The sequence below is a fragment of the Nicotiana tomentosiformis genome, chromosome 11 (assembly GCF_000390325.3).
Source record: "Nicotiana tomentosiformis chromosome 11, ASM39032v3, whole genome shotgun sequence".
NCBI lineage: Eukaryota > Viridiplantae > Streptophyta > Magnoliopsida > Solanales > Solanaceae > Nicotiana > Nicotiana tomentosiformis.
The window spans coordinates 117952327-117978439 of record NC_090822.1 but is presented as its reverse complement, the minus strand read 5'-3'; the positions used below and the strand labels follow the sequence as shown (position 1 = coordinate 117978439).

Below are 26113 nucleotides of genomic sequence, written 5' to 3'. Positions count from 1 at the left end.
TTGTCTTGGTCTGCAAATTGAACATTTAGCAGACGGGATCTTTATCCATCAATCTGCCTATACAGAAAGGGTCTTAAAACGCTTTTACATGGACAAAGCGCACCCATTGTGTACACCAATGGTTGTTCGATCACTTGAAGTGAATAAGGACCCGTTCCGACCTCTAGAAGAGGAAGAGGAACTCCTTGGTCCTGAAACACCATGTCTCAGTGCAATTGGTGCACTTATGTATCTTGCTAATGCTACAATGCCTGACATAGCATTTTCTGTTAATTTACTAGCAAGATATAGCTCTTCTCCTACAAAGAGATACTGGAATGGGATTAAGCATATTTTTCGATATTTAAAGGGAACTCTTGATATGGGTTTGTTTTATGCTAATAAAGGTAGTGCAAATCTTATTGGTTATGCAGATGCAGGTTATTTATCTGATCCCCATAAAGCTCGATCTCAAACCGGGTACGTGTTTACATGTGGAGGTATTGTCATATCATGGCGCTCCACAAAGCAATCTATTGTTGCTACTTCTTCAAATCATGCTGAGATAATAGCTATTCATGAAGCAAGTAGGGAATGCGTATGGTTGAGATCAATGATTCATTTTATTCAAGAAAAATATGGTTTGGAATGTGATAAAAGATCCACAATTTTATACGAAGACAATGCTGCATGCATAACCCAATTGAATGGAGGAATAGTGACATTGATGTGCAACAAATCCGTTCAAGTGACAATCCAACAGATTTATTTACTAAATCTTTGCCAACTTCAACTTTTGAGAAAATGGTATACAAGATTGGAATGCGGTGACTCAAATATTTGAAACAAGGTTTTCATGAGGGGGAGTAAAATACGCGATGTACTCTTTTTTCCTTACTAAGGTTTTTTCCCACAGGGTTTTCCTTATAAGGTTTTTAATGAGGCAGCTAGCAATGCGTATTACTAAATATGTGTACTCTTTTTCCTTCACTAGAATGTTTTTCCCACGGGATTTTTCCTAGTAAGGTTTTAATGAGGCACATTATCTTTTAATGAACATCCAAGGGGGGTGTTATAAATATATTATATTATGGATGTTCATTTAGTACTCTGTTGTAAATAAGCTTCCTGAAGAAGTTTATCCATATGAGACTCCGCCGTAAATATGTTTATCTATTTAGTACTCTATTGGAAATAAGTCTACTGAAGAAGCTTATCATTTTGGTACTCCGTTATGGATAAACATTACCCCCGGTAGAAGGTTATTTATATCTGGTACAGTAGCAACTTACAAGCAGCTTGCAGTAGCAGCTTACACAGCAGGTTGCAGTAACAGCTTACAAGCAGCTTGCAGTAGCAGCTTACAAGCAACTTACACGGCAGCTTCCTTTCTTCTATAAATAGAGGAGTTTTCAATTCATTATGTACATAAGTTTGAAATTTGAATAATATAGCAGTTTCTCTCTATACTTGTCTTTATTTTACAGTCTTTATTTTATAACAATACTATAATACTAATATATTTATATATAAAATATAATAATTGTGTGTATTATTTATTTAAAAATAATACTTCTATTGTAAATAGAAAAAATAAGTAAATTGTTCTGAATTTAACTGTTGGCTTTTTGAAAATCTATTTAAGACTCTTAAAACATTAGATTCAGAAAGCATTATCCATTCTTCTGAACCTTTTATCAATTCTGTCGTTCACTCCTTATTGGTTGAGTTCTGGTGGTTAAAAAAAAAAAATCAAACACTACAAGCTTGATTTCGAGGGCAGGTCATAGAATTTTAATCAAACCATTTATACCGTGTGGAGAAATTACTATCCTATAGATAGTTTTTGGAAACCCTTCGCCTATTGATCATTCCATATTTTTCATTAAAATTATCTTTTACTACAATTTTACGACTATAAAATAAAATGTCTATGGTATGTTGGCTTCTCACATCCGCGTAATAAAGCCGGGAAAATTAAGTGCATTGTATCTTGCTGTGGAAAGAGGAGATAATGTTTCTGTTGAATTGATTTTGAACAACTCCGCTTCACCATCTTATGCCGGCCCTAATGCCGCAACTGCGCTACATGCAGTTGTAATGCATCCTTTTCCTACTACAGGTTTATATCCCCCTTTCCTTACTTTAATTAATTGGCATTTTTAACTAGAGATGTTAACTTTAATTTACTACTCCATTTGTTGCAGTTTATCGTTTTGTTAACCATTGTAACTTATAGTAGTTTCTACGTATTTACATTTTATTTCAAAAAACTTAAAGAATCTATGTCCTAATTTACACAAAAAATTAGTCAATTTGACACTCGTACTACGAAAAGGTTCAAACAAACTGAAACAGAGGAGTGCAAGAAAATGAAATGTCAGAAAACAATTAATCCTCTAGAACTAGTTTCAAAAAAAAAAAAACTAAACTAGTTGTGATTCAAGTATGCTGATGTCTAGTTGGTTTTAAAAACATTGGTAAGTCCTACAAAGGAAGAAAACAACAGAAAGAAAAGGTATAGTAGTAGGTAAAGAACCTTTTCGCCTCTAAATGTTTGTACAACTACTTCTTTTACTTCCTTTTTTTCACATTTGTTGGAATTACCCTTACTAACTAGGACTACTCCTTTGCGTAGAATGCTTGGAAATGATAGTGAAAAAGGAAGGAACTTTGACAAAGCAAGTAGACGAATTTGCATGGAGTTCTCTCCATTTCGCGGCATATTTCGGCTCTGCAAAATTAGTGAAACAGTTATTAGTTGCAGATAGAGAAATGGCTTTTAAAATCATTAGAGAATACAATATGACACCTCTGCATTTAGCAGCCATTAATGATAAGCAAGAGGTTGTGGAGGAGATTTTAAACCAATGTCCAAGGCCAAAATCTTCTTCACCTTGCATACTCTAATAAGGAGAACTTGAGGGAGAATTCAAAAATAAGAGATATTTATACCACAATGGAGATATCCACTTAACTATATTAATTTTCACAGACATCATTACGTGAAGAGATGCTTAGAGAATGAATGGAAGTATGGAAAGAAAGAGCGAACACGCATTTGATAGTGGCTACGCTCATAGCAACAGTCTCTTTCGCAGCTTGCTTTACCATTCCTGGTGGCTACAATGGTGATGATGGTCCAAGTAAAGGCATGGCAATCCTATAGAAGAAAGCAGCCTTCCAAGTATTCGCAGTAGCAGCTACATTTGCCATCACATCTTCAACTTCCGCAATGTTCTTACATTACCTTGCAACTTACGAACGAGAGACCAAAAGATTGAATCGTTATGTAACTGCTGGCATCCTTGTCTTGATTGCTATGGTAGCATTTATGACTGGTTTATACGTTGTGCTACCTTCTTCAAGCTGTGTAGCAGTATCTATCTGTTTCATTTGCTCTTTAACACTTATCGGTTTGATATTTAGTTTTGGTAAGACTTTATCTGATTCATTTTCAGAGTTTTCAAAATATTATTGCTGAAAGCTAGGACTTCATGTCTAAAAAGTCTCTTTAATTTCAAGTTTTTAGCTTAGGAATTTATGTCATAAAGTATTGTATCTTCCTTGGTTCATTTAAAGATGGGGATGGCTAAAAACATTAACAATCCATATTAGTTATTTCAATGAAATGTTTGGTTTCAAAATTGATTGTCTTGCAAATACCTTGTAAATCCCCAGGAAGCTAATTTTTGACTTTAAATTGTACAAGGAGCTTATCGTTTCTTAGTGAATCAATATTCGGGCACTACCACTTGCATCAAGTCATAAAGCGATAGTAAGCTTCTAAATATGGCTCAAGAGCTTCTCTTCTTCCTTTTCATCATGAAGGACCAAGGAAGAACAGGAATGTATGGTCTTTGATCGAAGAAATTATGTTAGTATAGTATAAATAATTATTGAACGCACATTGAAGAACCTACTAAGAAATTCCTCTTGCACATTACAAGACCAAAGGGAAAAAAAAAACTCTCTAATCGACGATTCAAGCCTATTCACCATTGCAGTGGCATATCTTTAGCTATGATCTAACCTTAATTGAGAAAGAAAAAACTCCAAAGAAACTACAAATTCTGTAATCCATTCTGGTATTAAACAAGATTAAGCCATCATTTTCTTGTATGTCACTTCGGGTAACTGTTAGAGTATCAAGTATGAAGCAAAACATTTCATTTACTTTTATATTGAGGAAAGATACATGATCATCAAACCAGCATTTCAGACAACTAATAATTTTAAGGAGTTGAACAAAAGTATTATGGAGTAACTAGAGTTGTTTCTAATATAAGGCTACTTGGCAGTTTATGAGATTCAAGAACTATTTTTGCAGCTTCATTGACAGATTGTACATTGACATAGTGCTGACGGCAAACAGGCATGTACATATCAGCACCACCTATAAGCTCAGTTTCTGTCTCACTAGTCTTTCTAAAAGTGAAAAATGCCCTTTTGTTACATAGTTCACATCTGGCCGTCAACTTTGTCACAGTATCAGCAAGTGGAATGATGTCAAGCACTGAACCAAAACTCTTCCTGCAAGCAAGTACCCCATACCATGTTAGAACACAGTTCTCTGCTAAAGAACTTGGAGTTTTTGACAGATTTGAAAACTAGTTTTCAAGAATTTGAGGAGTACCTCAAGTAATCGCCATCTAGACCTGCTACAATTACAGTCTTCCCATCAAGATCAGCAGCATTGCAGCAAAAATCATAAAGGTCGTCAAAGAACTGAGCTTCATCAATGCCAATCACATCCACCTAATCAAGAAATAGAGTTACTCGGAGATTGAAACATATTTTGCAGCATTTAGCCCTTATTTGTGCCTCCTAGACAATTGACACATATCACATAATTGCAATATGTTGTACAATGTCTTTACAACAATAGTTATTCCTACTATATTAGATGGTTCTTTTCAAGACATCCCTCGTGCTTTCTCATCAAAGCGCAATAACATAAAGACACATATTGGATCAATTTATACTAATGTGTATACCATTGTATGTGCAGACAATCTCTGATACTATGCATCAACAATCAACTGCACTTTTCGTTTCTTCTCGTGGATTTAAACAGATTAAAGACCATTTAAAGTCTCACACTACAGCCAGCTTTTTCCATCATGTACTTTAAATTTGAACAATACAGCACTCATATATAATTTTCACAAAGCCCATAAAGCCTTAATCCAGTAGTGAAGAGACACAAGATATATCCAATCAAACTATGATGTCAGTATCAAATTTTAATGTTAATATTACCCTCAACAATTGTGTCCAAAAGGGTGCTCATTTTCTCCAATTAATGGTGTAAATATTATATAAAACTTGTAATACAGTTAGCGGCTTAGCACACGAGTAAAAATGGAATTATCATCATCAATTATGCAACCTCACACTGCCAGACTTGAAGCTCTGGTTAATTGAACTGTGCAAGATAAACTAGTATAAAGATCATTGCTTTTAGGAATACAATCTAGGAGTTCTCAAGAATACACAAAATCTTAACATGTTAAATCTATGAATACAATGAATGGGAAAGGAAGAACTGGATTCGTACCTTTTCATATGCATCTATTCCAAATTTTTGTTTGAAAGAAGAGAGATTAGGCAATGACCAACATGGGAATTTTGTCCCATCATGTGTTACCACTGCATCTACTGCATATCGTGTATCTTTGCTTGACTTTATCATTACCACGTTTCTGGTTATACAGTTTGAAAAATCAAACTTGCAGCCTAAAAAAATATAAGATATACAATCCAGCCCATAATTTCTAATGACAGAATCACTTATGTATAAGAATGTTGATCAACCTCAATTACTCTCAAAATCATCAAACCCATTAAACCCCAGATCGATTTTAAATCATATAGCACGGCCAATCCAAAATTTAAAGCCAATTGGTTTAAAGTAGGTGTGACGATCTATCATATATGACTTTAAGTTCTATGCAATGAGGTGTAAAAATATTTACACAGTCCAATCACTTAAAATAGTTAATAAGCACCCATTGATTGCCTACAATAAACAGTAAGTAACAAGCTATAACACATTAAATATTTTTGCATATAACTTAAATCCATCATATATTCACTTTTTCTTTTTGCATAATTCAGCACATTTAGATGCACACACAAAAAACTTTTCATCAACTATACATATTTAAACATAAAAAAGAAACCGGTCTACTACCTTTAGATCATGGATCAGCCTCTACTATCAATAAATTATAACTCCTAGTTCTTTTCACATAATTTAGAAATATCTAAATTTGTCCTCAGAAATCAACTTAATTTAACAAAAATGTAACACAAAATATTAAGAAAAATAATTTAACAAGAAGAATACTAGTACCTGCCATCATTAGATTCCAATTTGACACGGCGAAGAAGAGCAGTTGTTTTTCCAGCAAACATAGGACCAACAATAACATGGATTTCGCCGGTCGGCAAATAATTGGGCTTTGTGGTTACAGACATTGGGTCTTTAGCAGAAGATGAAAAAGTCATGGCGACAAAATTGTGCAAAATTTTATCAGATGTGATTTGTTTGATAGTGTAAATTGATGAAGAGATCTGAAAGTTTCAATGAATTATATATATAGGAAGATAATAGTAGGGGCCATGTGAAGAGCAATGAAAGTTTTTGAAATTCGAGTTTTTTAAATTCGGAGGGAAATGAAAACGAGGTGGAGTTATACAAATCTTGGAGGGAAAGCTATTGGGAAGCTTGTTTGAGAAGAGAAAGTGGAATATTTTTTTTCCCTTTTTGTTTAGTTTGAAATTTTGAATATTACTTTTTGGGGAAACATAAATAAGTAAATAAATAAAACTCAATTTTCAAACTTGATCCTAATTTTTTTAATATAACCATTTGGTGCTCAATTAATCCAGCGCAATACCCATTAATAGTGAAGGCTCTCTCCTAGTAATTTATTTGTTTGTTTCTCGGGCTTGAATCCAAAATCATTAATTATGGTTCGACAGATCGTATCTATCCATGCCCATTGGTAGTAAAATCTAGCCTAATCGACCAACTCTCTATTCAAAATTAGGTATATAGAATTGAATTTCTAAGTGTGTTGTGCACCCGCGTGACTCAGTATGGATTATGGGTCAGAAGTGTGCAACAAAACTGGGGCGATGTGCACAGATAGCCAGTAATAACACATGTATTTACTTTTAAGTCACTGTTTTAAATGTATTTAGTCTTTAGCCACTGCTTTAATAAATTTTTACCCGCCCAGACAAAAATACCCTTCTGCTATATAGGATTTCGCTGATACATACGCTCCTTATTCACGATCAGCAGCAGCTCAAACTTACGTGCAGAGAATTGTTGTGATCGTCCAAAATTGCAGAAGCTTCTCTTTCGATTTTAAACTTTTTGTCTAAGTTCAGAATTCAACTTTCTCGTCCAAAATTCACCATAAAATTACAGTAAGTTCTAAAGTTTCAGATATCTCTATATGCTTTTGTGTGTTTGTGGATTTTTATTTTGTTACTGAAGAATAAGATGCTAGGAATTTGATTTTTTTTTCTTTTCTGTATTGATAACATTAAGGACATTGCGTCCTTAACTCTGTGATTGTTCTGTAAATATTGAGGACATAATGTTAAGGATTTGGTGTCCTTAACATGATTGTTGTTCTAAAAAATATTAAGGATAAAGTATCCTGTGTTTTGCAACTTGTATTAATAAAGTTAAGGACACGATGTCCTTAACTTCATGACTATTGTTCTAAATATTAAGGATATAGTGTCCTGTATTTGCAAATTGTATTAATAAAGTTAAGAACACGATGTCCTTAACTTCATGACTGTTGTTCTAAATATTAAGGACACCATGTTCTTAATATTTTCACTGCATACAGCAAAGTTAAGGACACAATGTCCTTAACTTTTTCACTGCACACATCAAAGTTAAGGATAACTTGTCCTTATCTTTTACAATGCACACATCTTGTCCTTAACTTTTACAATGCACACATCCAAGTTAAGGACACCATGTCCTTAACATTTTGACTGCACACATCAAAGTTAAGGATATAGTGTCCTATTTTTGCAACTTATACTGATAAAGTTTAGGACATGATGTCCTTAACTTCATGACTACTGTGTAAAAATTAAGGACATAGTGTCCTGGTTTTGCAACCTATACTAATAAAGTTAAGGACACGATGTCCTTAACTTCATGACTGTTGTTCTAAATATTAAGGACACCATGTCCTTAACATTTTCACTGCACACAGCAAAGTTAAGTACACAATGTCCTTAACGTTTTCACTGCATACATCAAAGTTAAGGACAACTTGTCCTTATCTTTTACAATGCACACATCAAAGTTAAGGACAACTTGTCCTTAACTTTTACAATGCACACATCGAAGTTAAGGACATCATGTCCTTAACTTTTACAATGCACACATCCAAGTTAAGGACACCATGTCCTTAACATTTTGACTGCACACATCAAAGTTAAGGACATATTGTCCTGTTTTTGTAACTTGTACTGATAAAGTTTAGGACATGATGTCCTTAATTTCATGACTACTGTGTAAAAATTAAGGGCATAGTGTCCTATTTTTGCAACCTATACTAATAAAGTTTAGGACATGATGTCCTTAACTTCATGACTACTATGTAAATATTAATGACATAGTATCCTGTATTTGTAACTTGTATTGATAAAGTTTAGGTCATGATATCCTTAACTTCAGGACTGTTGTTCTAAATATTAAGAACATAGTGTCCTGTGTTTTGCAACTTGTATTGATAAAGTTTCGGACATCTTGTCCTTAACTTCACAATTGTTGTATAAATATGTCCTGAATTTCCCATTTTCTTGACTTGCAGGATGGATACAATATGTATTATAGTTGCTTTTAATGGTAGATGGACTGCAGACTATAAGTATCTTGATCATCAAACAAAGCTTGTTCTAGTACCTGAGGCAATTCGATTTGAATATTTCATTAACCAGGTCTTTGAAATTATTGAATTGGATAGAGACAAATTTGAAGCAATGATATGGTTTGATATCAATCTGGGAACAAGCAAGGGAATGCTTGTACCCAAAGATTCAGATCTTCACACATGTATAGAGTTACTAAAAAGTCATTCACTCTTCAAGGGCTGTCGTTTCATTGTTGATATTTCGGAAAGAGTTTTTGATTCTACAAGCACCTTTGAACATGTCAATACAGAAACTCAACAAGACAATCAAGATAAATGCCAATAGATAATGGAAATAGATGTGGTTGAAGCTCAACCAATAACTGAAGAGGTGTTTCAAACATTTGATTCTATTCAAGTAGAAGGACAAAACATTATATAGATTGACAACGAACAAGCTTTGGGTATTCAAGTCTTAGAGAGTGCACTAGTAATAGAAGAAGTTGCTGAAAAAACTGTTACTCAACTAACTAGACAAAGCTCAAATTCGAAACAAAAAGAATCCCCAACTACGATATTAAGAGAAAATGCTTCGTTGGATGAAATAAAAGTGGGATCAATATTTGACAAAAAGAAGAGTATAATTAACTATTTTTCCAATATAGCAATTAAAGGACATTTTGAATTCAAGGTTGTTAGATCAATCTCAATAAGATATTCGTTGAAATGCAATGATGATAGGTGTGTGTGGTGTATGCGTGCTTTCAGAATTAAAGATTCAACACTATTCAAGATAGTAAAGATTGAGAAAAATCATGACTGCTTAGTTAACACTATGAAAGCTGATCAAAGGCATGCAACTTCAAAGTTGATTAGTGGTTACATTATCGACAATTTTCGAGACCCAAGGTTTGAAGTTGTACCAGCCTTAGTCATGGCAGAAATGCAAAAATTGCATGGACTAGACATTGGTTATCACAAGGCGTGGCGTGCTATTCAACGTGCTTCAGCTTTAATAAGAGGAACTCCTTAAGAGAATTATGAATTATTGTCTTCATACTTGTATATGATGAAAAGTAAAAATCCGGGAACATACACTAACATAAAGATAGACGACAACAACAAGTGAACAATCAAAAAGATTTTTATTAGTCTGTTTTATAAACTTTAGGATATGGTGTCCTTAACTTGGATGTGTGAAATGAAAATATTAAGGACATTGAGTCCTTAAATTTGATGTGTGCAGTGAAAAAGCTAAGGACATGGTGTCCTTAACTTGGATATGTGCAATGAAAAAGTTAAGGACATGGTGTCCTTAACTTTGATGTGTGCAGTGAAGATGTTAAGGACATGGTGTCCTTAACTTGGATGTGTGTAGTGAAAAACTTAAGGATATGGTGTCCTTAATTTTGATGTGTGCATTCTAAAAGTTAAGGACATGGTATCCTTAACTTTGATGTGTGCAGTGAAAAAGTTAAGGACATTGTGTCCTTAACTTTGCTGTGTGCAGTGAAAATATTAAGGACATGGTGTCCTTAACTTTGATGTGTGCAGTGAAAAAGTTAACGAGATGGTGTCCTTAACTTTGATGTGTGCAGTGAAAAAGTTAAGGACATTGTGTCCTTAACTTTGCTGTGTGCAGTGAAAATATTAAGGACATGGTGTCATTAATTTTGATGTGTGCAGTGAAAAAGTTAACGAGATGGTGTCCTTAACTTTGATGTGTGCAGTGAAAATATTAAGGACGTGGTGTCCTTAACTTTGATGTGTGCAGTGAAAATGTTAAGGACATGGTGTCCTTAACTTTGATGTGTGCAGTGAAAATGTTAAAGACATGGTGTCCTTAACTTTGATGTGTGCATTGTAAAAGTTAAGGACATGGTGTCCTTAACTATGATGTGTGCATTCTAAAAGTTAAGGACAAGTTCTCCTTAACTTTGATGTGTGCACTAAAAATGTTAAGGACATTGTGTCCTTAACTTTGATATGTGCAGTGAAAATATTAAGGATTTGGTGTCCTGTATTTTTAACCTTCTGTTAAACTGTATTTTCAGGTTTCTTTATATGTTTTATGCATATGGATCATCAATAGCTGGTTGGAATCATTGTAGACCAGTGATTGCTGTTGATGCAACTTTTTGAAGTCAAAATATCGTGGTGTTTTAATGATTTCAGTTTCAAAGGATGCAAATAATCAAATATTCCCACTAGCCTTTGGAATTGAAGAATCTGAAAATAACAATTCCTATGAGTGGTACTTTAGTGAGCTTCGCAATGCAATTGAGAGCCGTGACAATTTAATTTTTTTATCGGACATGCATCAATCTATTGCACATGGCATTGCAAAGGTATATCCTGAAAGCCACCATGGGATTTGTATCTATCATTTGGAGCAGAACCTAAAGCGAAGGAAAGTGAAAAGTGAGGTCATAAAACTTTTCCAAAGTGCTACAAGAGTATAAGGCGCAAAAAATTTGATCTATACATGTTAGATATAACAAAAGTTGATAAGAAGACTTTTGACTACTTGATGAAAGAACCACCGGAAAGGTGGACACGTTCTTGTAGTCCACGACGAAGATATGACATGCTCACAACAAACATAGTTGAGTCAATGAATTCTGTGCTATTAGAAGCAATGAAGTTGCCTATATTAAGAATGATGAATTTCATCCAAATGAAGCTACAACGTTGGTTTTATGAAAGAAGAAATGAAGCAGAAGGAACTTTTTATGACATTTCTTGTTGGGTAGAAGAGGAATTGAAGAAAAAGATAGATTTAGCTTTTACTTTAAATATAAGTATTATGTTCTTACTTTAGCTTATTATTTTAATGATAATTTAACATAATGTACTAACTTATAGTTTTTCAACTTTGAAGGTCTTCCCTGTTGATTCATGGCATTCTAGAGTTGAGGAAGAAGGAATTACTTTCTTGGTGGACTTAAACAAAAGAACATGTGATTGTTTTCAGTTTCAATTTGATGAATTACCATGTATACATGCAATTGCAGCTATCGAGAAGAGAAATATCAAGAAGTCCAATTTCTGCTCGGATTGGTACTTAAAGGAATCTTGGCTGAAAACATATGAAAGACAAATACATCCTGTAAGACATACGGATTCTTGGATTGTACCAGAGAGTGTTAAGTCACAAATTATTAAACCTCCAGATTTCAAAGTCCCACCAGGTAGAAGGCAGAAGAAAAGGCATAAACAAGCTACCGAATCATCAAAAATAATATTCAAATGTGGTCGTTGCAGAAGAATTGGTCATAATAGAACATCTTGTATATATTCTCCGGCAGTCCATCCATTTTCAAGGAAGCATAGAGAATAATAGATATATCCACTTATGTTTATCTACTCTTTTAAGTTTTTGCTATAAATTGGATTCATTTAGATTGTTTTTATTTGAGCAAGTAAACATTAGCAGATGGTTATATAAAAGATGTCCTGAATTTTCAAAGTTTCTTTGCACTTACTTGCTCTTTGTTTCTTTTTCTTTTTCTGGGAGATTAATTTACCTTTGTCGGACCAATTATTATTTATGAGATTTTATTCTTGCCGTAAGTAAACAAGAAAGTCCTTTTCTTTATATAATTTGACGCCTGCAAGTTGCTACATCTTTATTTTTAAAATGAGATTGGTACAAGTATAACTTAAGGACATAATCTTTTACAAGTCCTTAAAATTTCAAGTATGAATCTAATATTAAGGACATAAATTTCTAAAATGTCCTTAGCTTCTGGAAATCTCAGATTATTATCTAGATTTCCAGAAGTTCAGGACATTGCAGAAAAATATGTCCTGAATGTTATTTTCATCCTTCAACAAATCATGACGTTTATGAACATAATGTCCTGAAGTTCTACAACAATCAATGTATCTTTTGCTATATCTCTATAGATTTAATAAAAAAGTGGCAATTTAAAATGGACAAATCAGTAGTTATAAAATTGACATCTACAGCTTGCTAAACACAGCTTGCTACATCTTATTTTTAAAATGAGATTGGTACAAGTAGACTTCAGGACATAATTTTTTGAAACGTCCTGAACATTTGAAGTATGAATCTAATATATAGGACATAAAATTCTAAAATGTCCTTAACTTTTGAAAATCTCAGTTTATTGTCTATATTCCAGAAGTTTAGCACATTTAAAAAAATATGTCTTGAATATTATTTTCATCCTTCAACAAAAAAGGATGTAGTTAACAGATTCTGAAGTTCTACAACAATCAATGTGTGTTGCTTTGAATTTCTAAAAACTTCAAGACAATTTAATCAAAGATTGGCCCTTTAAAACTGTGAAAAAATGGACAAATCAATAGTTAACAGAAAGATAGAAATTAATAACACGATGCCTTCATATTACTGCTGAAACTATAATTTAGCATAGCTGTGACCAAAACATTATGCTATGCAAATAAAATAAAGTGCCTTGTGACAATTTACAGGATATTTTGAGAATTCATATGGATTCTTTACAGCAATTTTATACCAATTTCACTACAGCTGACTTTCTTTACAACTACACTACAACTCCTTTGGGCAGAAAGTTTCATTTTCGCTATCATAGTCGTCGCCGACATTTTCTGGTGGTGTATCATAACCAGAATTTCTTTTCCACTCTCCATGTGTCCAAAGATTTGCTGCAAGTTCTTTTCTGAAGTTTGATATGTCCTCAGGTTGGAATTTCTCCACATCCTTTCCCATTATCAACAACTCCACATACTTGATTAGGAATGCACCACAATCAGTCCTAAAAAAAATATGGAGTCAATTAAACAATATATTTAATAAAATAAATCTAAAGTACATATAAATTATATAGCAAATGTCAACACGTACGATCCAGTTTGGTGTGGTGGTCTTTGCCACTGAATATCAAATTTGTTGAATGCATTTCCAAAAGACTTGTGATTTTTCTCAAACTGTGAGAACTTTAGCAAGTGGGGGATCATGCGTGCATACATTTCAATGTGTTTCATTCCTTGCTCATTTGGCTCACTATATATGGAATCGTACACATCAATCTTTCTCTCATTCAAATCCAATACCCCCAAAAGAAAATGTGTCACAACATCATTATCTTCTGAAGGAAGCCGACATGGAAAAAAGATTTTGTCAACCTCTATCCAAGCAATTCCACATCTACGATTGTCACCCCACACATATGGTGTGAGAACCAACTGATTATCATCACACCAAAATAAATTTGAAGCATCTTCATTGAAATCCTTATACACAATTAGCATATAGTTATCAAAAAGTATATCTGTAGTTGTGCAACGAAAAGAATGGGCGCAAGGGTGGTAGCATTCCTTCTTTCTCAAATAATACAGGGCAATGTCAATATGCTTCATAAAAAGAAAAAAAAAGAAAAAAAATCCATCAGTCGTAAATAAATAAAAAACAATAAATTAAGAAGAAAGAAAATAAATGCCTTGTGAATTATCAAACCTTATCATCAAGTACAAAGCTACTATCTGCAAGCTCAAGGAAGAACATTTTTCTACTGATTTTTTGATGGTACAATTTATATGGATTCTTTCTCACACCATTATCCTCAGCATATATATCAGTTTGTCCCCTGAAAATTTTGAAAATATCAAAGTTAGAAAGTTTATAAGTTAGTTCTCAATTTTTAATTAAGGACACTTGGTCCTGAACTTACAGTAAAAAGGTCATAAGTTTAGGATACTTGGTCCTGAAGTTAGAGTTGCAAATTCAAAATTTAAGGACAGGATGTCCTTAACTTACAGTTACAAGTTCAAAAGTTAAGGACACTTGGTCCTGAACTTAGACTTACTAGCTCATAAATTAAAGGACAATTAGTCACGAACTTAGAGTAACAAGCGCATAAGTTAAGGACAATTGGTCCTGAACTTAGAGTGGAAGTTCAAAAATTAAGGACACTTGGTCCTGAAGTTAGAATTGCAAATTCAAAATTTAAGGACAGGATGTCCTTAACTTACAGTTACAAGTTCAAAAGTTAAGGACACCTGGTCCTGAACTTAGACTTACTAGCTCATAAATTAAAGGACAATTAGTCATGAACTTAAAGTAACAAGCGCATAAGTTAAGGACAATTGGTCCTGAACTTAGAGTTTAGCTCATAAATTAAAGGACAATTAGTCATGAACTTAAAGTAACAAGCGCATAAGTTAAGGACAATTGGTCCTGAACTTAGAGTGGAAGTTCAAAAATTAAGGACACTTGGTCCAGAAGTTAGAGTTGCAAATTCAAAAGTTAAGGACATGTAGTCCTTAACTTACAGTTACAAGTTCAAAAGTTAAGGACACTTGGTCCTGAACTTAGACTTACTAGCTCATAAATTAAAGAACAATTAGTCATAAACTTAGAGTAACAAGCTCATAAGTTAAGGACAATTGGTCCTGAACTTAGAGTGGAAGTTCAAAAATTAAGGATACTTGGTCCTGAAGTTAGAGTTGCAAATTCAAAAATTAAGGACAGGTAGTCCTTAACTTACAGTTACAAGTTCAAAAGTTAAGGACACTTGGTCCTGAACTTAGACTTACAAGCTCATAAATTAAAGTCCTGAACTTAGAGTAACAAGCTCATAAGTTAAGGACAATTGGTCTTGAACTTAGAGTGGAAGTTCAAAAATTAAGGACAGTTGGTCCTAAAGTTAGAGTTGCAAATTTAAAAATTAAGGACAGGTAGTCCTTAACTTACAGTTACAAGTTAAAAAGTTAAGGATGGTTAGTCCTGAACTTAGACTTATAATCTCAAAAGTTAAGGACACTTAATCCTTAACTTAGAGTTACAAGCTCAAAAATTTAGGACATTTAGTCATGAAGTTAGAGTTGGAAGCTCAATACACTTAGTCCTGAATTTAAAATTACAAGTTCAAGACACAAATGTAAGCAATTAAGAAATAATGAATACATTTAGGGACTTACACTTTTTTGCGACCTTTCCATTTCTCCTTGCCCAACCACCCAATGAATTTATTCAATAAGTTTTCATCATCTTTGGCATAATGAAAAATACATGTACGAGTATATTTTGATTTTATCCAGCCTGTATACTTAGGAGTATTTTCATTGTGCGCCATCGATGTTCCTCTTTTTCTTTTCTGTTCAAAAGGAGATTTCAATTGCCAACTAAGCTTCTTATTCCTTTTTCCTCGACCAAGCTCTTCTTCAACATTTCCTTCAACCTCCATAGACAAACCCCCATCAATGCTCATTTGTGTAGTCGGAGGAGTAGGAGTAAGAATAGCAAATGATGGACCATCAAAACCAATACTATCTCTCTTCCTTTTCCTAGTATATTGGTTAATGACTTCATTTTTGTTTTGCTCTGCAAGCAACACTACATATACATTAGTTTGCTGTAAGTTGTCAATTCTATGAATTGTCAAATGAAGAGACAAAAACAAAGGACATAATTTTTGAAATGTCCTGACAATTTGAATTATGAATACAATATTAAGGACATAATCAATACTTGTGTTGGCCACGCTGGCTTTTTGTATTTCTTTAACAGACAATAGTACTGACATATTGCTTGTATTTTCTTTATCTTGCAACTGTTCTCCATGTTCTTCGATTGCAAGTTCACAAGATTCTGCAAAATATTTACAGGAGCTAACACAATTATTACTTGTTACTAATCTTTGATTAAAACAAACATGTATAAGATGAAAAAAAACTCCGTCTAACCTATTGCAACTGTCAAGATCATGCCAGTTAAATCATTATCTTGACTAGCATTTTTTTGGCTTCCAATATTGTCTGTAAGAGAGAGAGGTGTAGAGATATCATACGTTCCTTCTATACATTTGCAAACAATCTCACTTATACTTGTTCCTTGGGTATTTTCTATGTCTTGAGATTGTCCCCCACTTCTCTCTTTTAAAATTTCATCATCTTGATAGTCCACTCCATCTTCTTTCCTTACAGTTTTAAAAGATTCTGTAACATTTACAATTAATACTTGTTACTAATAGTTTACTAAAACTAACATTCAACATGTCATGAAAATTCCATCTAACCTTGATTGGCATCATTTTTATTTCCAAATTTCTCTTTAAGTGAGAGAGGTGTAGATAGATCATATATTTTTTCAACACATTTGCATACAATCTCACTTATACTTGTTCCCAATGGATTTTCTAAATCCTGAGATTGTACTCCAGATTTATAAATTATGTTTGTTACACTTGTCTCTTTTGAATTTTCCTGGTCTTGACATTCCATTCCATCAAAAGATTCTACACACATTTGTAATCACAAAAAAGTTTATATGTATTATGCTATTGAATATAAATTTCAATGATAACAAATTCAAAAACTGTATCTAACCTTTCCCAATTTCGATGCCAATATCAGTTTCATCTTCTAGATGCGCATCTCTATAATCGCTTTCATAATGATCTTCTACATGCACATCTATATCATCACATTGATCATCAACTGCATCTTTGCTAATTGGAACACTAGGTTCTCTCTCTATGGTCCTTTCATGAGGTTTGTCAAGAAGCTTCAATAAAGTATCAATCTTTGATCCTAGGTTTTTCTTTAAAGCCTGTGAGATCGTATTTAAAATAAGAATCAGAATGTTAGCTGCTTATAAGTTACGGACATTAGTCCTTAACATAGAGGTACAAGCTCACAAATTAAGGACAAGTGTTCCTTAACTTAGAGTTACAAGAATAGAAATTAAGGACATGTAGTCCTGAACATAGAGTTACAAGTTAAAAAGTTAAGGATAGATAGTCCTAAACTTTAAGTTACAAGCTCACAAATTAAGGACACTTGGTCTTTAACTTAGAGTTACAAGCACAGAAATTAAGGACAGTTAGTCCTAAACTTAGAGTTCCAAGTTTAAAAAATAAGGACATGTAGTCTGAACTTAGAGTTACAAGTTAAAAAGTTAAGGACCAATAGTCCTAAACTTCAAGTTATAAGCACAGAAATTAAGGACAGGTAGTCCTGAACTTAGAGTTCCAACTTAAAAAAAATAAGGACATGTAGTCCTGAACTTAGAGTTACAAGTTAAAAAGTTAAGGACAAATAGTCCTAAACTTCAAGTTACAAGCACAGAAATTAAGGACAGGTAGTCATGAACTTAGAGTCCCAAGTTAAAAAAATAAGGACATGTAGTCCTGAATTTAGAGTTACAAAATATAAAGTTAAAGACACGTAGTCTTGAACTTAGAGTTACAAGTTAAAAAGTTAAGGACAGGTAGTCCTGAACTTAGAGTTACAAGCTAAAAAGTTAAGGACATGTAGTCCTGAACTTAGAGCTACAAGTTAAAAAGTTAAGGACATGTAATCCTGAACTTAGAGTTACAAGTTAAGAAGTTAAGGACAGGTAGTCCTAAACTTCAAGTTACAAGCTCACAAATTAAGGACACTTGGTCCTTAACTTAGAGTTACAAGCACAGAAATTAAGGACATATAGTCCTGAACTTAGAGTTACAAATTAAAAAGTTAAGGACAAATAGTCCTAAACTTCAAGTTACAAGCACAGAAATTAAGGACAGGTAGTCATGAACTTAGAGTTCTAAGTTAAAAAAATAAGGACATGTAGTCCTGAATTTAGAGTTACAAGTTATAAAGTTAAGGACACATAGTCCTGAACTTATAGTTACAAGTTAAAAAGTTAAGGACAGGTAGTCCTGAACTTAGAGTTACAAGCTAAAAAGTTAAGGACATGTAGTCTTGAACTTAGAGCTACAAGTTAAAAAGTTAAGGACATGTAGTCCTAAACTTAGATTTATAAGTTAAGAAGTTAAGGACAGGTAGTCCTAAACTTCAAGTTATAAGCTCACAAATTAAGGACACTTGGTCCTTAATTTAGAGTTACAGGCATAGAAATTAAGGACATGTAGTCCTGAACTTAGAGTTACAAGTTAAAAAGTTAAGGACATGTAGTCCTGAACTTAGAGTTACAAGTTAAAAAGTTAAGGACAGGTAGTCCTGAATTTCAAGTTACAAGCTCACAAATTAAGGACACTTGGTCCTTAACTTAGAGTTACAAGCACAGAAATTAAGGACATGTAGTCCTTAACTTAGAGTTCCAAGTTCAAAAAATAAGGACATGTAGTCCTGAACTTAGAGTTACAAGTTAAAAAGTTAAGGACATATAGTTCTGAACTTAGAGTTACAAGTTCAAAAGTTAAGAATAGGAAGTCCTAAACTGAGAGTTACAAGCTCAAAAATTAAGGACATGGTATCCTTAACTTAGAGTTACAAGCACGGAAATTAAGGATATTACTTTGATGTCATTTTGAATCCTTTTTTCTGATAAAGCTATTTTTTGATGTATTCTAGTACATTCTACCTCCATATCCTTTTTGAACTTCTCTGATAATCTCTGAATCAAAAATTATAAAAACAAAAAAGTCTCTTAAGCAAAAATAAGCAAATAAAAAACTAATGGTATTTAAAGACAGAAAACCTACGTTAACAATTTCCTTAAGCAAGACTTCATCAAATTGTGTTGAAGGCATTGAACTTTGATCTTGAGACAATGACACATGTACACTAGTGGGCTCCGCATCTACTTCAGAAGAAAGAAATGGTAACATCTCGAGCAACTGATACAATTATTATATAAGAAAAAAAAAACGTAAGTATTCAGAACTAAAACACATAAACAAAAAAATAGCTAGTAACCCTGTTAACTTACTTTTTCATTATGGAAGTATTTTTTACATAGGGTGTCATAATGTGGAGATTTCATATCTGAATAACATAGCATCCGGGGGAACCCACATTCTCTGAAGTTCACAAATTATTTTTCCTGAAAAATTGGGAATACTTCCATAATTCAAACACAGAAGGCGAAAGGGAAGCCAAGTATAGTATAACTATCCTTCTCTTTATCTTTCTCTTTCTCTTTCTCATTCTCATTGTCTGAAGTATTTTGTTTGGGCTTCAAGCAGCTCTTCAATGATTTTAGTAACTTTTCATAACAAAGAGAGCCCCAATTGAAAGAAGAGCAGAGTTCATCGTCATCTACGCTTTTCATTACCCGCTCAGACATATTCTGATTCTTGTGCTTCCCCATCAACACAGATTCAACAAAATAAATTGTTGCCAACTTCACCGCATCATCATGGCTGCCTACAAATGATGCAGTTGTACCATATGGGTGACTAGTAATAAAATGCTACAAATCGCCTAACTTGATTCTATCCTTTCCAGGGAAGTAGACTTTCGAAAGCCTATTCTCTCCTTCACGTAAAACTTTGAAGTCCACTGAAGAAGAATATTTCAACCCAGTAATTATCTGGAACGCTTCACGTGTAAACTTCACTTCATGATCAAAAACCTTGAATGTCATTGAATGCGAGTCATTGCTTATAATTTCTGAAAGTAACACACAATGAATAAGTCTACCACAGAACTTCACACCTTGTAATCGGAAAACGTTTCCGAAAACACCATCCCTCAACTTTTTCCATTGCGTGTTCGACAAGAAACTTTTTATTGTTTCCTTATACTAAAAATCTCCTTTCCAATAGCTCATCGAATTATGCCAATTATCAAACTCGAAAACACGATCTCCTTCCATTAGCACACTACAACGAAGGAAATAGAACGTAAATATTATGACTATTTTTCTGAAATGTCCTTAATATTTAAACTACAAAACTAAAATCCAGGACCTAAGTAGATGCATCTTTAATAGAAGAACAGTAAACTAAAATTAGCTTACAAATTCTTAGGACTATTTTTCTGAAATGTCCTTAATAATTAAACTACAAAACTAAAATCCAGGACCTAAGTAGATGCATCTTTAATAGAAGAACAATAAACTAAAATTAGCTTACAAATTCTTAGGACTATTTTTCTGAAATGTCCTTAATATTTAAACTAAAAAACTAAAATCTAGGACATAATTAGATGCATCTTTAATAGAAGAACAATTAACTAAAATTAGCTTACAAATTCTTAGGACTATTTTTCTAAAATATCCTTAATATTTAAACTAAAAAACTAAAATTCAGGACCTAATTAGATGCATCTTTAATAGAAGCACAATTAACTAAACTTAACTTACAAATTCTTAGGACTATTTTTTTGAAATGTCCTTAATATTTAAACTAAAAAACTAAAATCCAGGACCTAATTAGATGCATCTTTAATAGAAGCACAATTAACTAAAATTAGCTTACAAATTCTTAGGACTATTTTTCTAAAATGTCCTTAATATTTAACCTAAAAAACTAAAATTCAGGACCTAATTAGATGCATCTTTAATAGAAGCACAATTAACTAAAATTAGCTTACAAATTCATAGGACTATTTTTCTGAAATGTCCTTAATATTTAAACTAAAAAACTAAAATTCAGGACCTAATTAGATGCATCTTTAATAGAAGCACAGTTAACTAAAATTTCTAAACATAATTAGCTTACAAATTCTTAGGACTATTTTTCTGAAATGTCATTACATAATCAATATATTGATTGAACCACAAACACATTTCAATACCAAAAGGTTCTCAATAACTTTCTCACAAAAATCTGTACCTTATTCCTCAGCGAATCAAGTTATAATCATTATTTTGGACATTTCACACATACTTGATGACAAATACAACATTGATCACGATTAGAGATATACAAAAAGAAAAATGCATAAAAGCAAAATCGAAAACATACCAGTACGCTGGTTCGCTGCAGAGAAGATGACAAATGAGAAGAGATTAAGTTGGACAAAATATACACAGAAAATTGTTGTGGGCTGGGGCAGGAGCGATATTGAGGGAGCGAAATTTTGCTTATCAAATTTTGGCTCTGAACTTCAATCGAGAGAAGAGAGTTGCATGCAGGAATGATATTGAGGGAGCGAAATTTTGCCTATGAAATTTTGGCTCTGAACTTAAATGAGAGAAGCGTATAAAGGAGGGTAAAAAGGAAGGGTTTGGGAATAAAAGAAATAGAAGAAAGGGTAAAAATATCTTTTCATATTAATTTTAATAGAGTAGTGGCTATTTTTGCTCAACATTAGAATTGGTGGATAAAAAATAAACACCACCTTATTTAGTGGCTACCACACGCCATTTTTACACAAAACTAATCCAGTTAAGAGTATTGGGCCTGAAGCTAAATTGAGAAGAGGCACAATGATTAAACAGCCGAATATAATGCTAGGACATTATATTTGGGATCCAGGGGGAATACAGGGCATACGAATTATGTTAAGCTTCAACTCAAGTCTATGCTTTTCATCTCCTCTTCTGAATCTATATCTCATCCCCTTTCTTCTTAACTTCCTGTTGTAGTTTCTTTTGTCATCTCGTCTCTATTCAGTGTTATTTTTTATTGTTCTATGGACATTTGGTTATTGTAATTATATTTGGTGAGTTAATATAATCAATTGGTTTGGGTGTAATATCGGGTTTGTTACAAGTGTCTTGTACACTCATGGGTGGATCCACATAGAGAATTGCCCGTGATAACAATGCATATAATTTTATAAATAATTTCGTATGAAATGGATATATATTTTGGGTGAGCACCCATTACTCAAATAGACCGGTGGGTACTACTAGTTAATGGAATCTAAGGATGCGCTCTGTATGTTCCGGAGTTCGATTCTTACATAGTGCACTCTTTGTACTCATATTGTTCTTCTCTTCATATTTCTTATTCTTTTTTTTTCTTTTCTTTTTCTGGAAGTTTTTCTTATTCGTTTGACTTTCTTTTTTGTCTCCCTTTTACATGGCTTTCCCTTATGTTCTTAACTTTGTCGTTTTTTCCTTCAGTTCATCGTGTCACAAAATGAAAATACATTCTATTTACCACTCCTAAATTTGACATCATATACTGTGGTTTGGAATCCTCGCAGTGACGATAATATTCAAGAAAATATGGATAGTCATATTTTTCCTCATTCATTCTATTTTTTATTTGTTGCGAAATATCGTGGGTTAACTAGCACACAATCACCCACAAAAGCAAATAGAGAAGAAAAATCAACACAAGGATTTACCAAGGTTCGGTAAGCCTAATCCTCAGGGCAAAAACAGAGAGAGTTTTCCACTATGAATGAGAAGAAAAATACAATACAATCTATAGAATCCCCAACTACAACCCCTATATATAGATCCCAAATAGTACAAAGCCTATAAGAGAAAGGCTTTCCAATTTGACAAGAACTATAGATTTTCCTTTCCCAAATCCATTAGGACAATGGGTTTTCCTAAACCTATATGGATTATGGGTTTCATAAAAATACAAGAAAATAATTCAAGCCACAAAATAATAAATCTTCCCCTTGGATTGAATTCTCTTCATCAACAGGTACAACGCCTCTTTACCTTACCCTCAGCCCTCGTGAGGGCTCTATTCGTTGCTGCATACATCAACCAAGTCTAGGCAACACCTAAACTTGTCAAGATACTCAATCTCTTCAGCCATAACACTAATCCGTCGATTTGGTTCTGTACCCGGAATAGCTTCTGGATAGCTATAACACTCAAACGCATCAATGGTCTCTGCAACTGCCAAAGTAAATCCCTTAGGATTCGTATGTCAAAGAAGATTCCCATCAACTGCGTTTGCAAACCTTTGCGGTCGGTTGATCACTCTTTTCTCTCTGCCTGTTGCAATGCTATATGGTTTTTGTTGCGTAGGTGCATCAACATTATCATCTTGATCAATATTTTGTACCTCCTCTACTTCTTCTACTTTAGAACTACTGGGCTGAGCTAGTGGAGATTCAATTTCTAGCTCTATGCGATCAGTGACACCACGATATGTTTCTGCTATTGCCTTCTCCCTCTGACTGTCCAGTGAGGAAGATTAATTGAATGTTACACTCCTACTGATAATTAGCCTTGGAGTCTTTTGATCTGTGTACCACAACCTATAACCTTTCACTCTAGTTGCATAGCCTTAAAATATGCACTTTTTGCCCTCGACTCAAGTTTTCCATCCCTCACATGAGCATAAGCAGGACAACCAAATATTCTTAAATTTGAATAATCAGCAGGCGAACCGGACCATACCTCAAAAGGAGTTTTGAACTCAATAGTTGTGGATGGAGATCTGCTGACCAAATAACAAGTTGTATTGATTGCTTCAGCCCAAAAATCTTTGCTAACACATGAGTGTGAAAGCATGCTTCGTGCCCTATCACAAAGTGTTGTGTTCATACGTTCTGCAACACCATTTTGTTGTGGTGTTCCGACACAAGTACAGTGTCTCACTATTCCCTCTCTGCTACAGAAATTATCAAACTCAGAATTGCAAAATTCCAACCTATTGTCAGTTCGAAGATGCTTAACTTTTCTTTTCGTCGCCTCTCAACCATCGTCTTCCATTTAATAAATGTCGGAAATACCTCATCTTTTGTTTTCAGAAAATACACCCACACCATCCTTGAATAATCATCAATCAAAGTCATAAAATACCTGTCACCACTCTTGGAGGGAACCCTATTTAAACCAAACAAGTCTGAATGTATATAATCTAATTTGTCTCTGGACTTGTGCTCGACCTTCTTGCTGAACTTTACCCTTGTCTGTTTACCAAACACACAATGCTCACAAAAAATTCAAAACTTGATTTTTGTACCCATTCAATAAATTCTGCTTACTCAACAAAGACAATCCATTATCACTCATATAGCTAAGTCGCAAGTGCCACAACTGAGACTGATTCAGATTACTTTTTCGAGAAGCTACAATATCTTCCCCTTCAACTATACTGGCTTGAAGATGATACAATTTAGAATGTAGTTTGCCCTTCATGAGTACCATGGAGACTTTACACACTTTAAGTATTCCATTATGGGAGTGAAATTTATACCCTTGATCATCCAAAGTCGAAAGATAAATCAAATTTCTCTCTATCTGAGGAACATGCCAACACTCAATATTTCTGATAATTCCATCGAGCATTCTCAATTTGATGTTACCAATCCCCTCTACTGGTAATGAATTATCATCTCCCATATAGACAGCCCCATTCATTTGCTTGTAAGTTGCAAACCAATTCTTGTGTGGACATATATGAAAAGTAGCACCAGAATCAAGAACCCAGGAATTCTGCCCATGACTAGAACTCACAGCATAGACTTCCCCTACATAATCACTATCATCAGAATTATTTTCAGTGTCAACAATATTTGTTGAGTTATCGATTTTCTGCTTCCCTCTTTTCTCCTTCAGCTTAGGAAAATATCTCTTGCAGTGACCGTGCTCCCCGCACTCATAACAGTTATGCTTCCTTTCTCTAGACTCCGATCTGGCGGTTGACTTTTTCCTATTAAAGTCCTTTTGTTGTGTTCTTCCTCGAATCACAAGACCCTTGCCCTCAATTTTGCTGTTTGGAAAACTCTTTTTGAACTCTTTAGACTTAAGTGCATTACTAACATCTTTCAGTGAAATGCTTTCTTTCCCATATAGCAGCGTATCGGCAAAAGTATCATAAGACAGTGGTAAAGAACATAACACAATCAAGGCCTGATCCTCACTCTCAATTTTGATATCCACATTCTTCAGGTTCATTATAATTGAATTAAACTCATCAAGGTGAGTTTTAACAGTTGTACCTTCGTTTATACGGAGATTGTATAACCTCTTTTTCAGGTAGAGGCGGTTTGTCAGCAATTTCTTAGAATGCAGATCTTTCAACTTCTTCCATGGCATTACTGTAGAAGTTTCTTCAGTAATTTCCAGTAGAATACTATCTATAACTCATGAAGATCGTACTCAATGCCCTCTTCTTCATGTATGCCTTCTTTGTCTCTTTCATCTCTTCAGAAAAATCCTCATAAATTGCCTTCCATAACCCTTGTAACATCAGGGACGATTTCATCCTAATCTTCCATCGACTGAAACTATAACTCCCATCAAATTTCTCTACTTCGTACTTTGTTGAAGATGATGAAGACATCTTACCCTAGATTATATGTAGAAATTCGAACCTTGCTCTGATACCAATTGTTACGGAATATTGTGGGTTAACTAGCACACAATCATATACAAAGCAAATAGAGAAGAAAAATCAATACAAGGATTTAACGAGGTTCGGCTAAGCCTAATCCTCGGGGAAAAAGCAGAGAGAGTTTTCCACTATGAATGAGAAGAAAAGTGCAACACAATCTATAGAATCCCCAACTACAACCCCTATATATAGATCCCACATAGTCCCAAGCCTATAAGAGAAACGTTTCCCAATTTGACAAGGACTATAGGTTTTCTTTTCCCAAATCTATTAGGTCACTGGGTTTTCCTAAAC

At 33.8% G+C, this 26113-nt stretch overlaps 2 protein-coding genes across 2 annotated transcripts; one reads left to right on the top strand and one right to left on the bottom strand.

Annotated features, from left to right (window-relative positions):
• Window positions 1-4134: 4134 nt before the first annotated feature.
• Window positions 4135-6560, bottom strand: LOC104085545 (thymidine kinase-like). The gene is made up of 4 exons (XM_009589602.4): window positions 6338-6560; window positions 5540-5684; window positions 4616-4737; window positions 4135-4512 (listed from the first exon to the last, which is right to left on the bottom strand). Exons 1-4 carry the CDS (start codon window positions 6490-6492, stop codon window positions 4236-4238), a joined length of 699 nt encoding a protein of 232 aa, XP_009587897.1. The 5' UTR covers window positions 6493-6560; the 3' UTR covers window positions 4135-4235.
• A 4481-nt stretch (window positions 6561-11041) lies between these two features.
• On the top strand, window positions 11042-13399 carry LOC117276677 (uncharacterized). Its single transcript, XM_070189883.1, has 3 exons — window positions 11042-11224; window positions 11758-12067; window positions 13338-13399. Exons 1-3 carry the CDS (start codon window positions 11042-11044, stop codon window positions 13397-13399), a joined length of 555 nt encoding a protein of 184 aa, XP_070045984.1.
• The last annotated feature ends 12714 nt before the right edge of the window (window positions 13400-26113 follow it).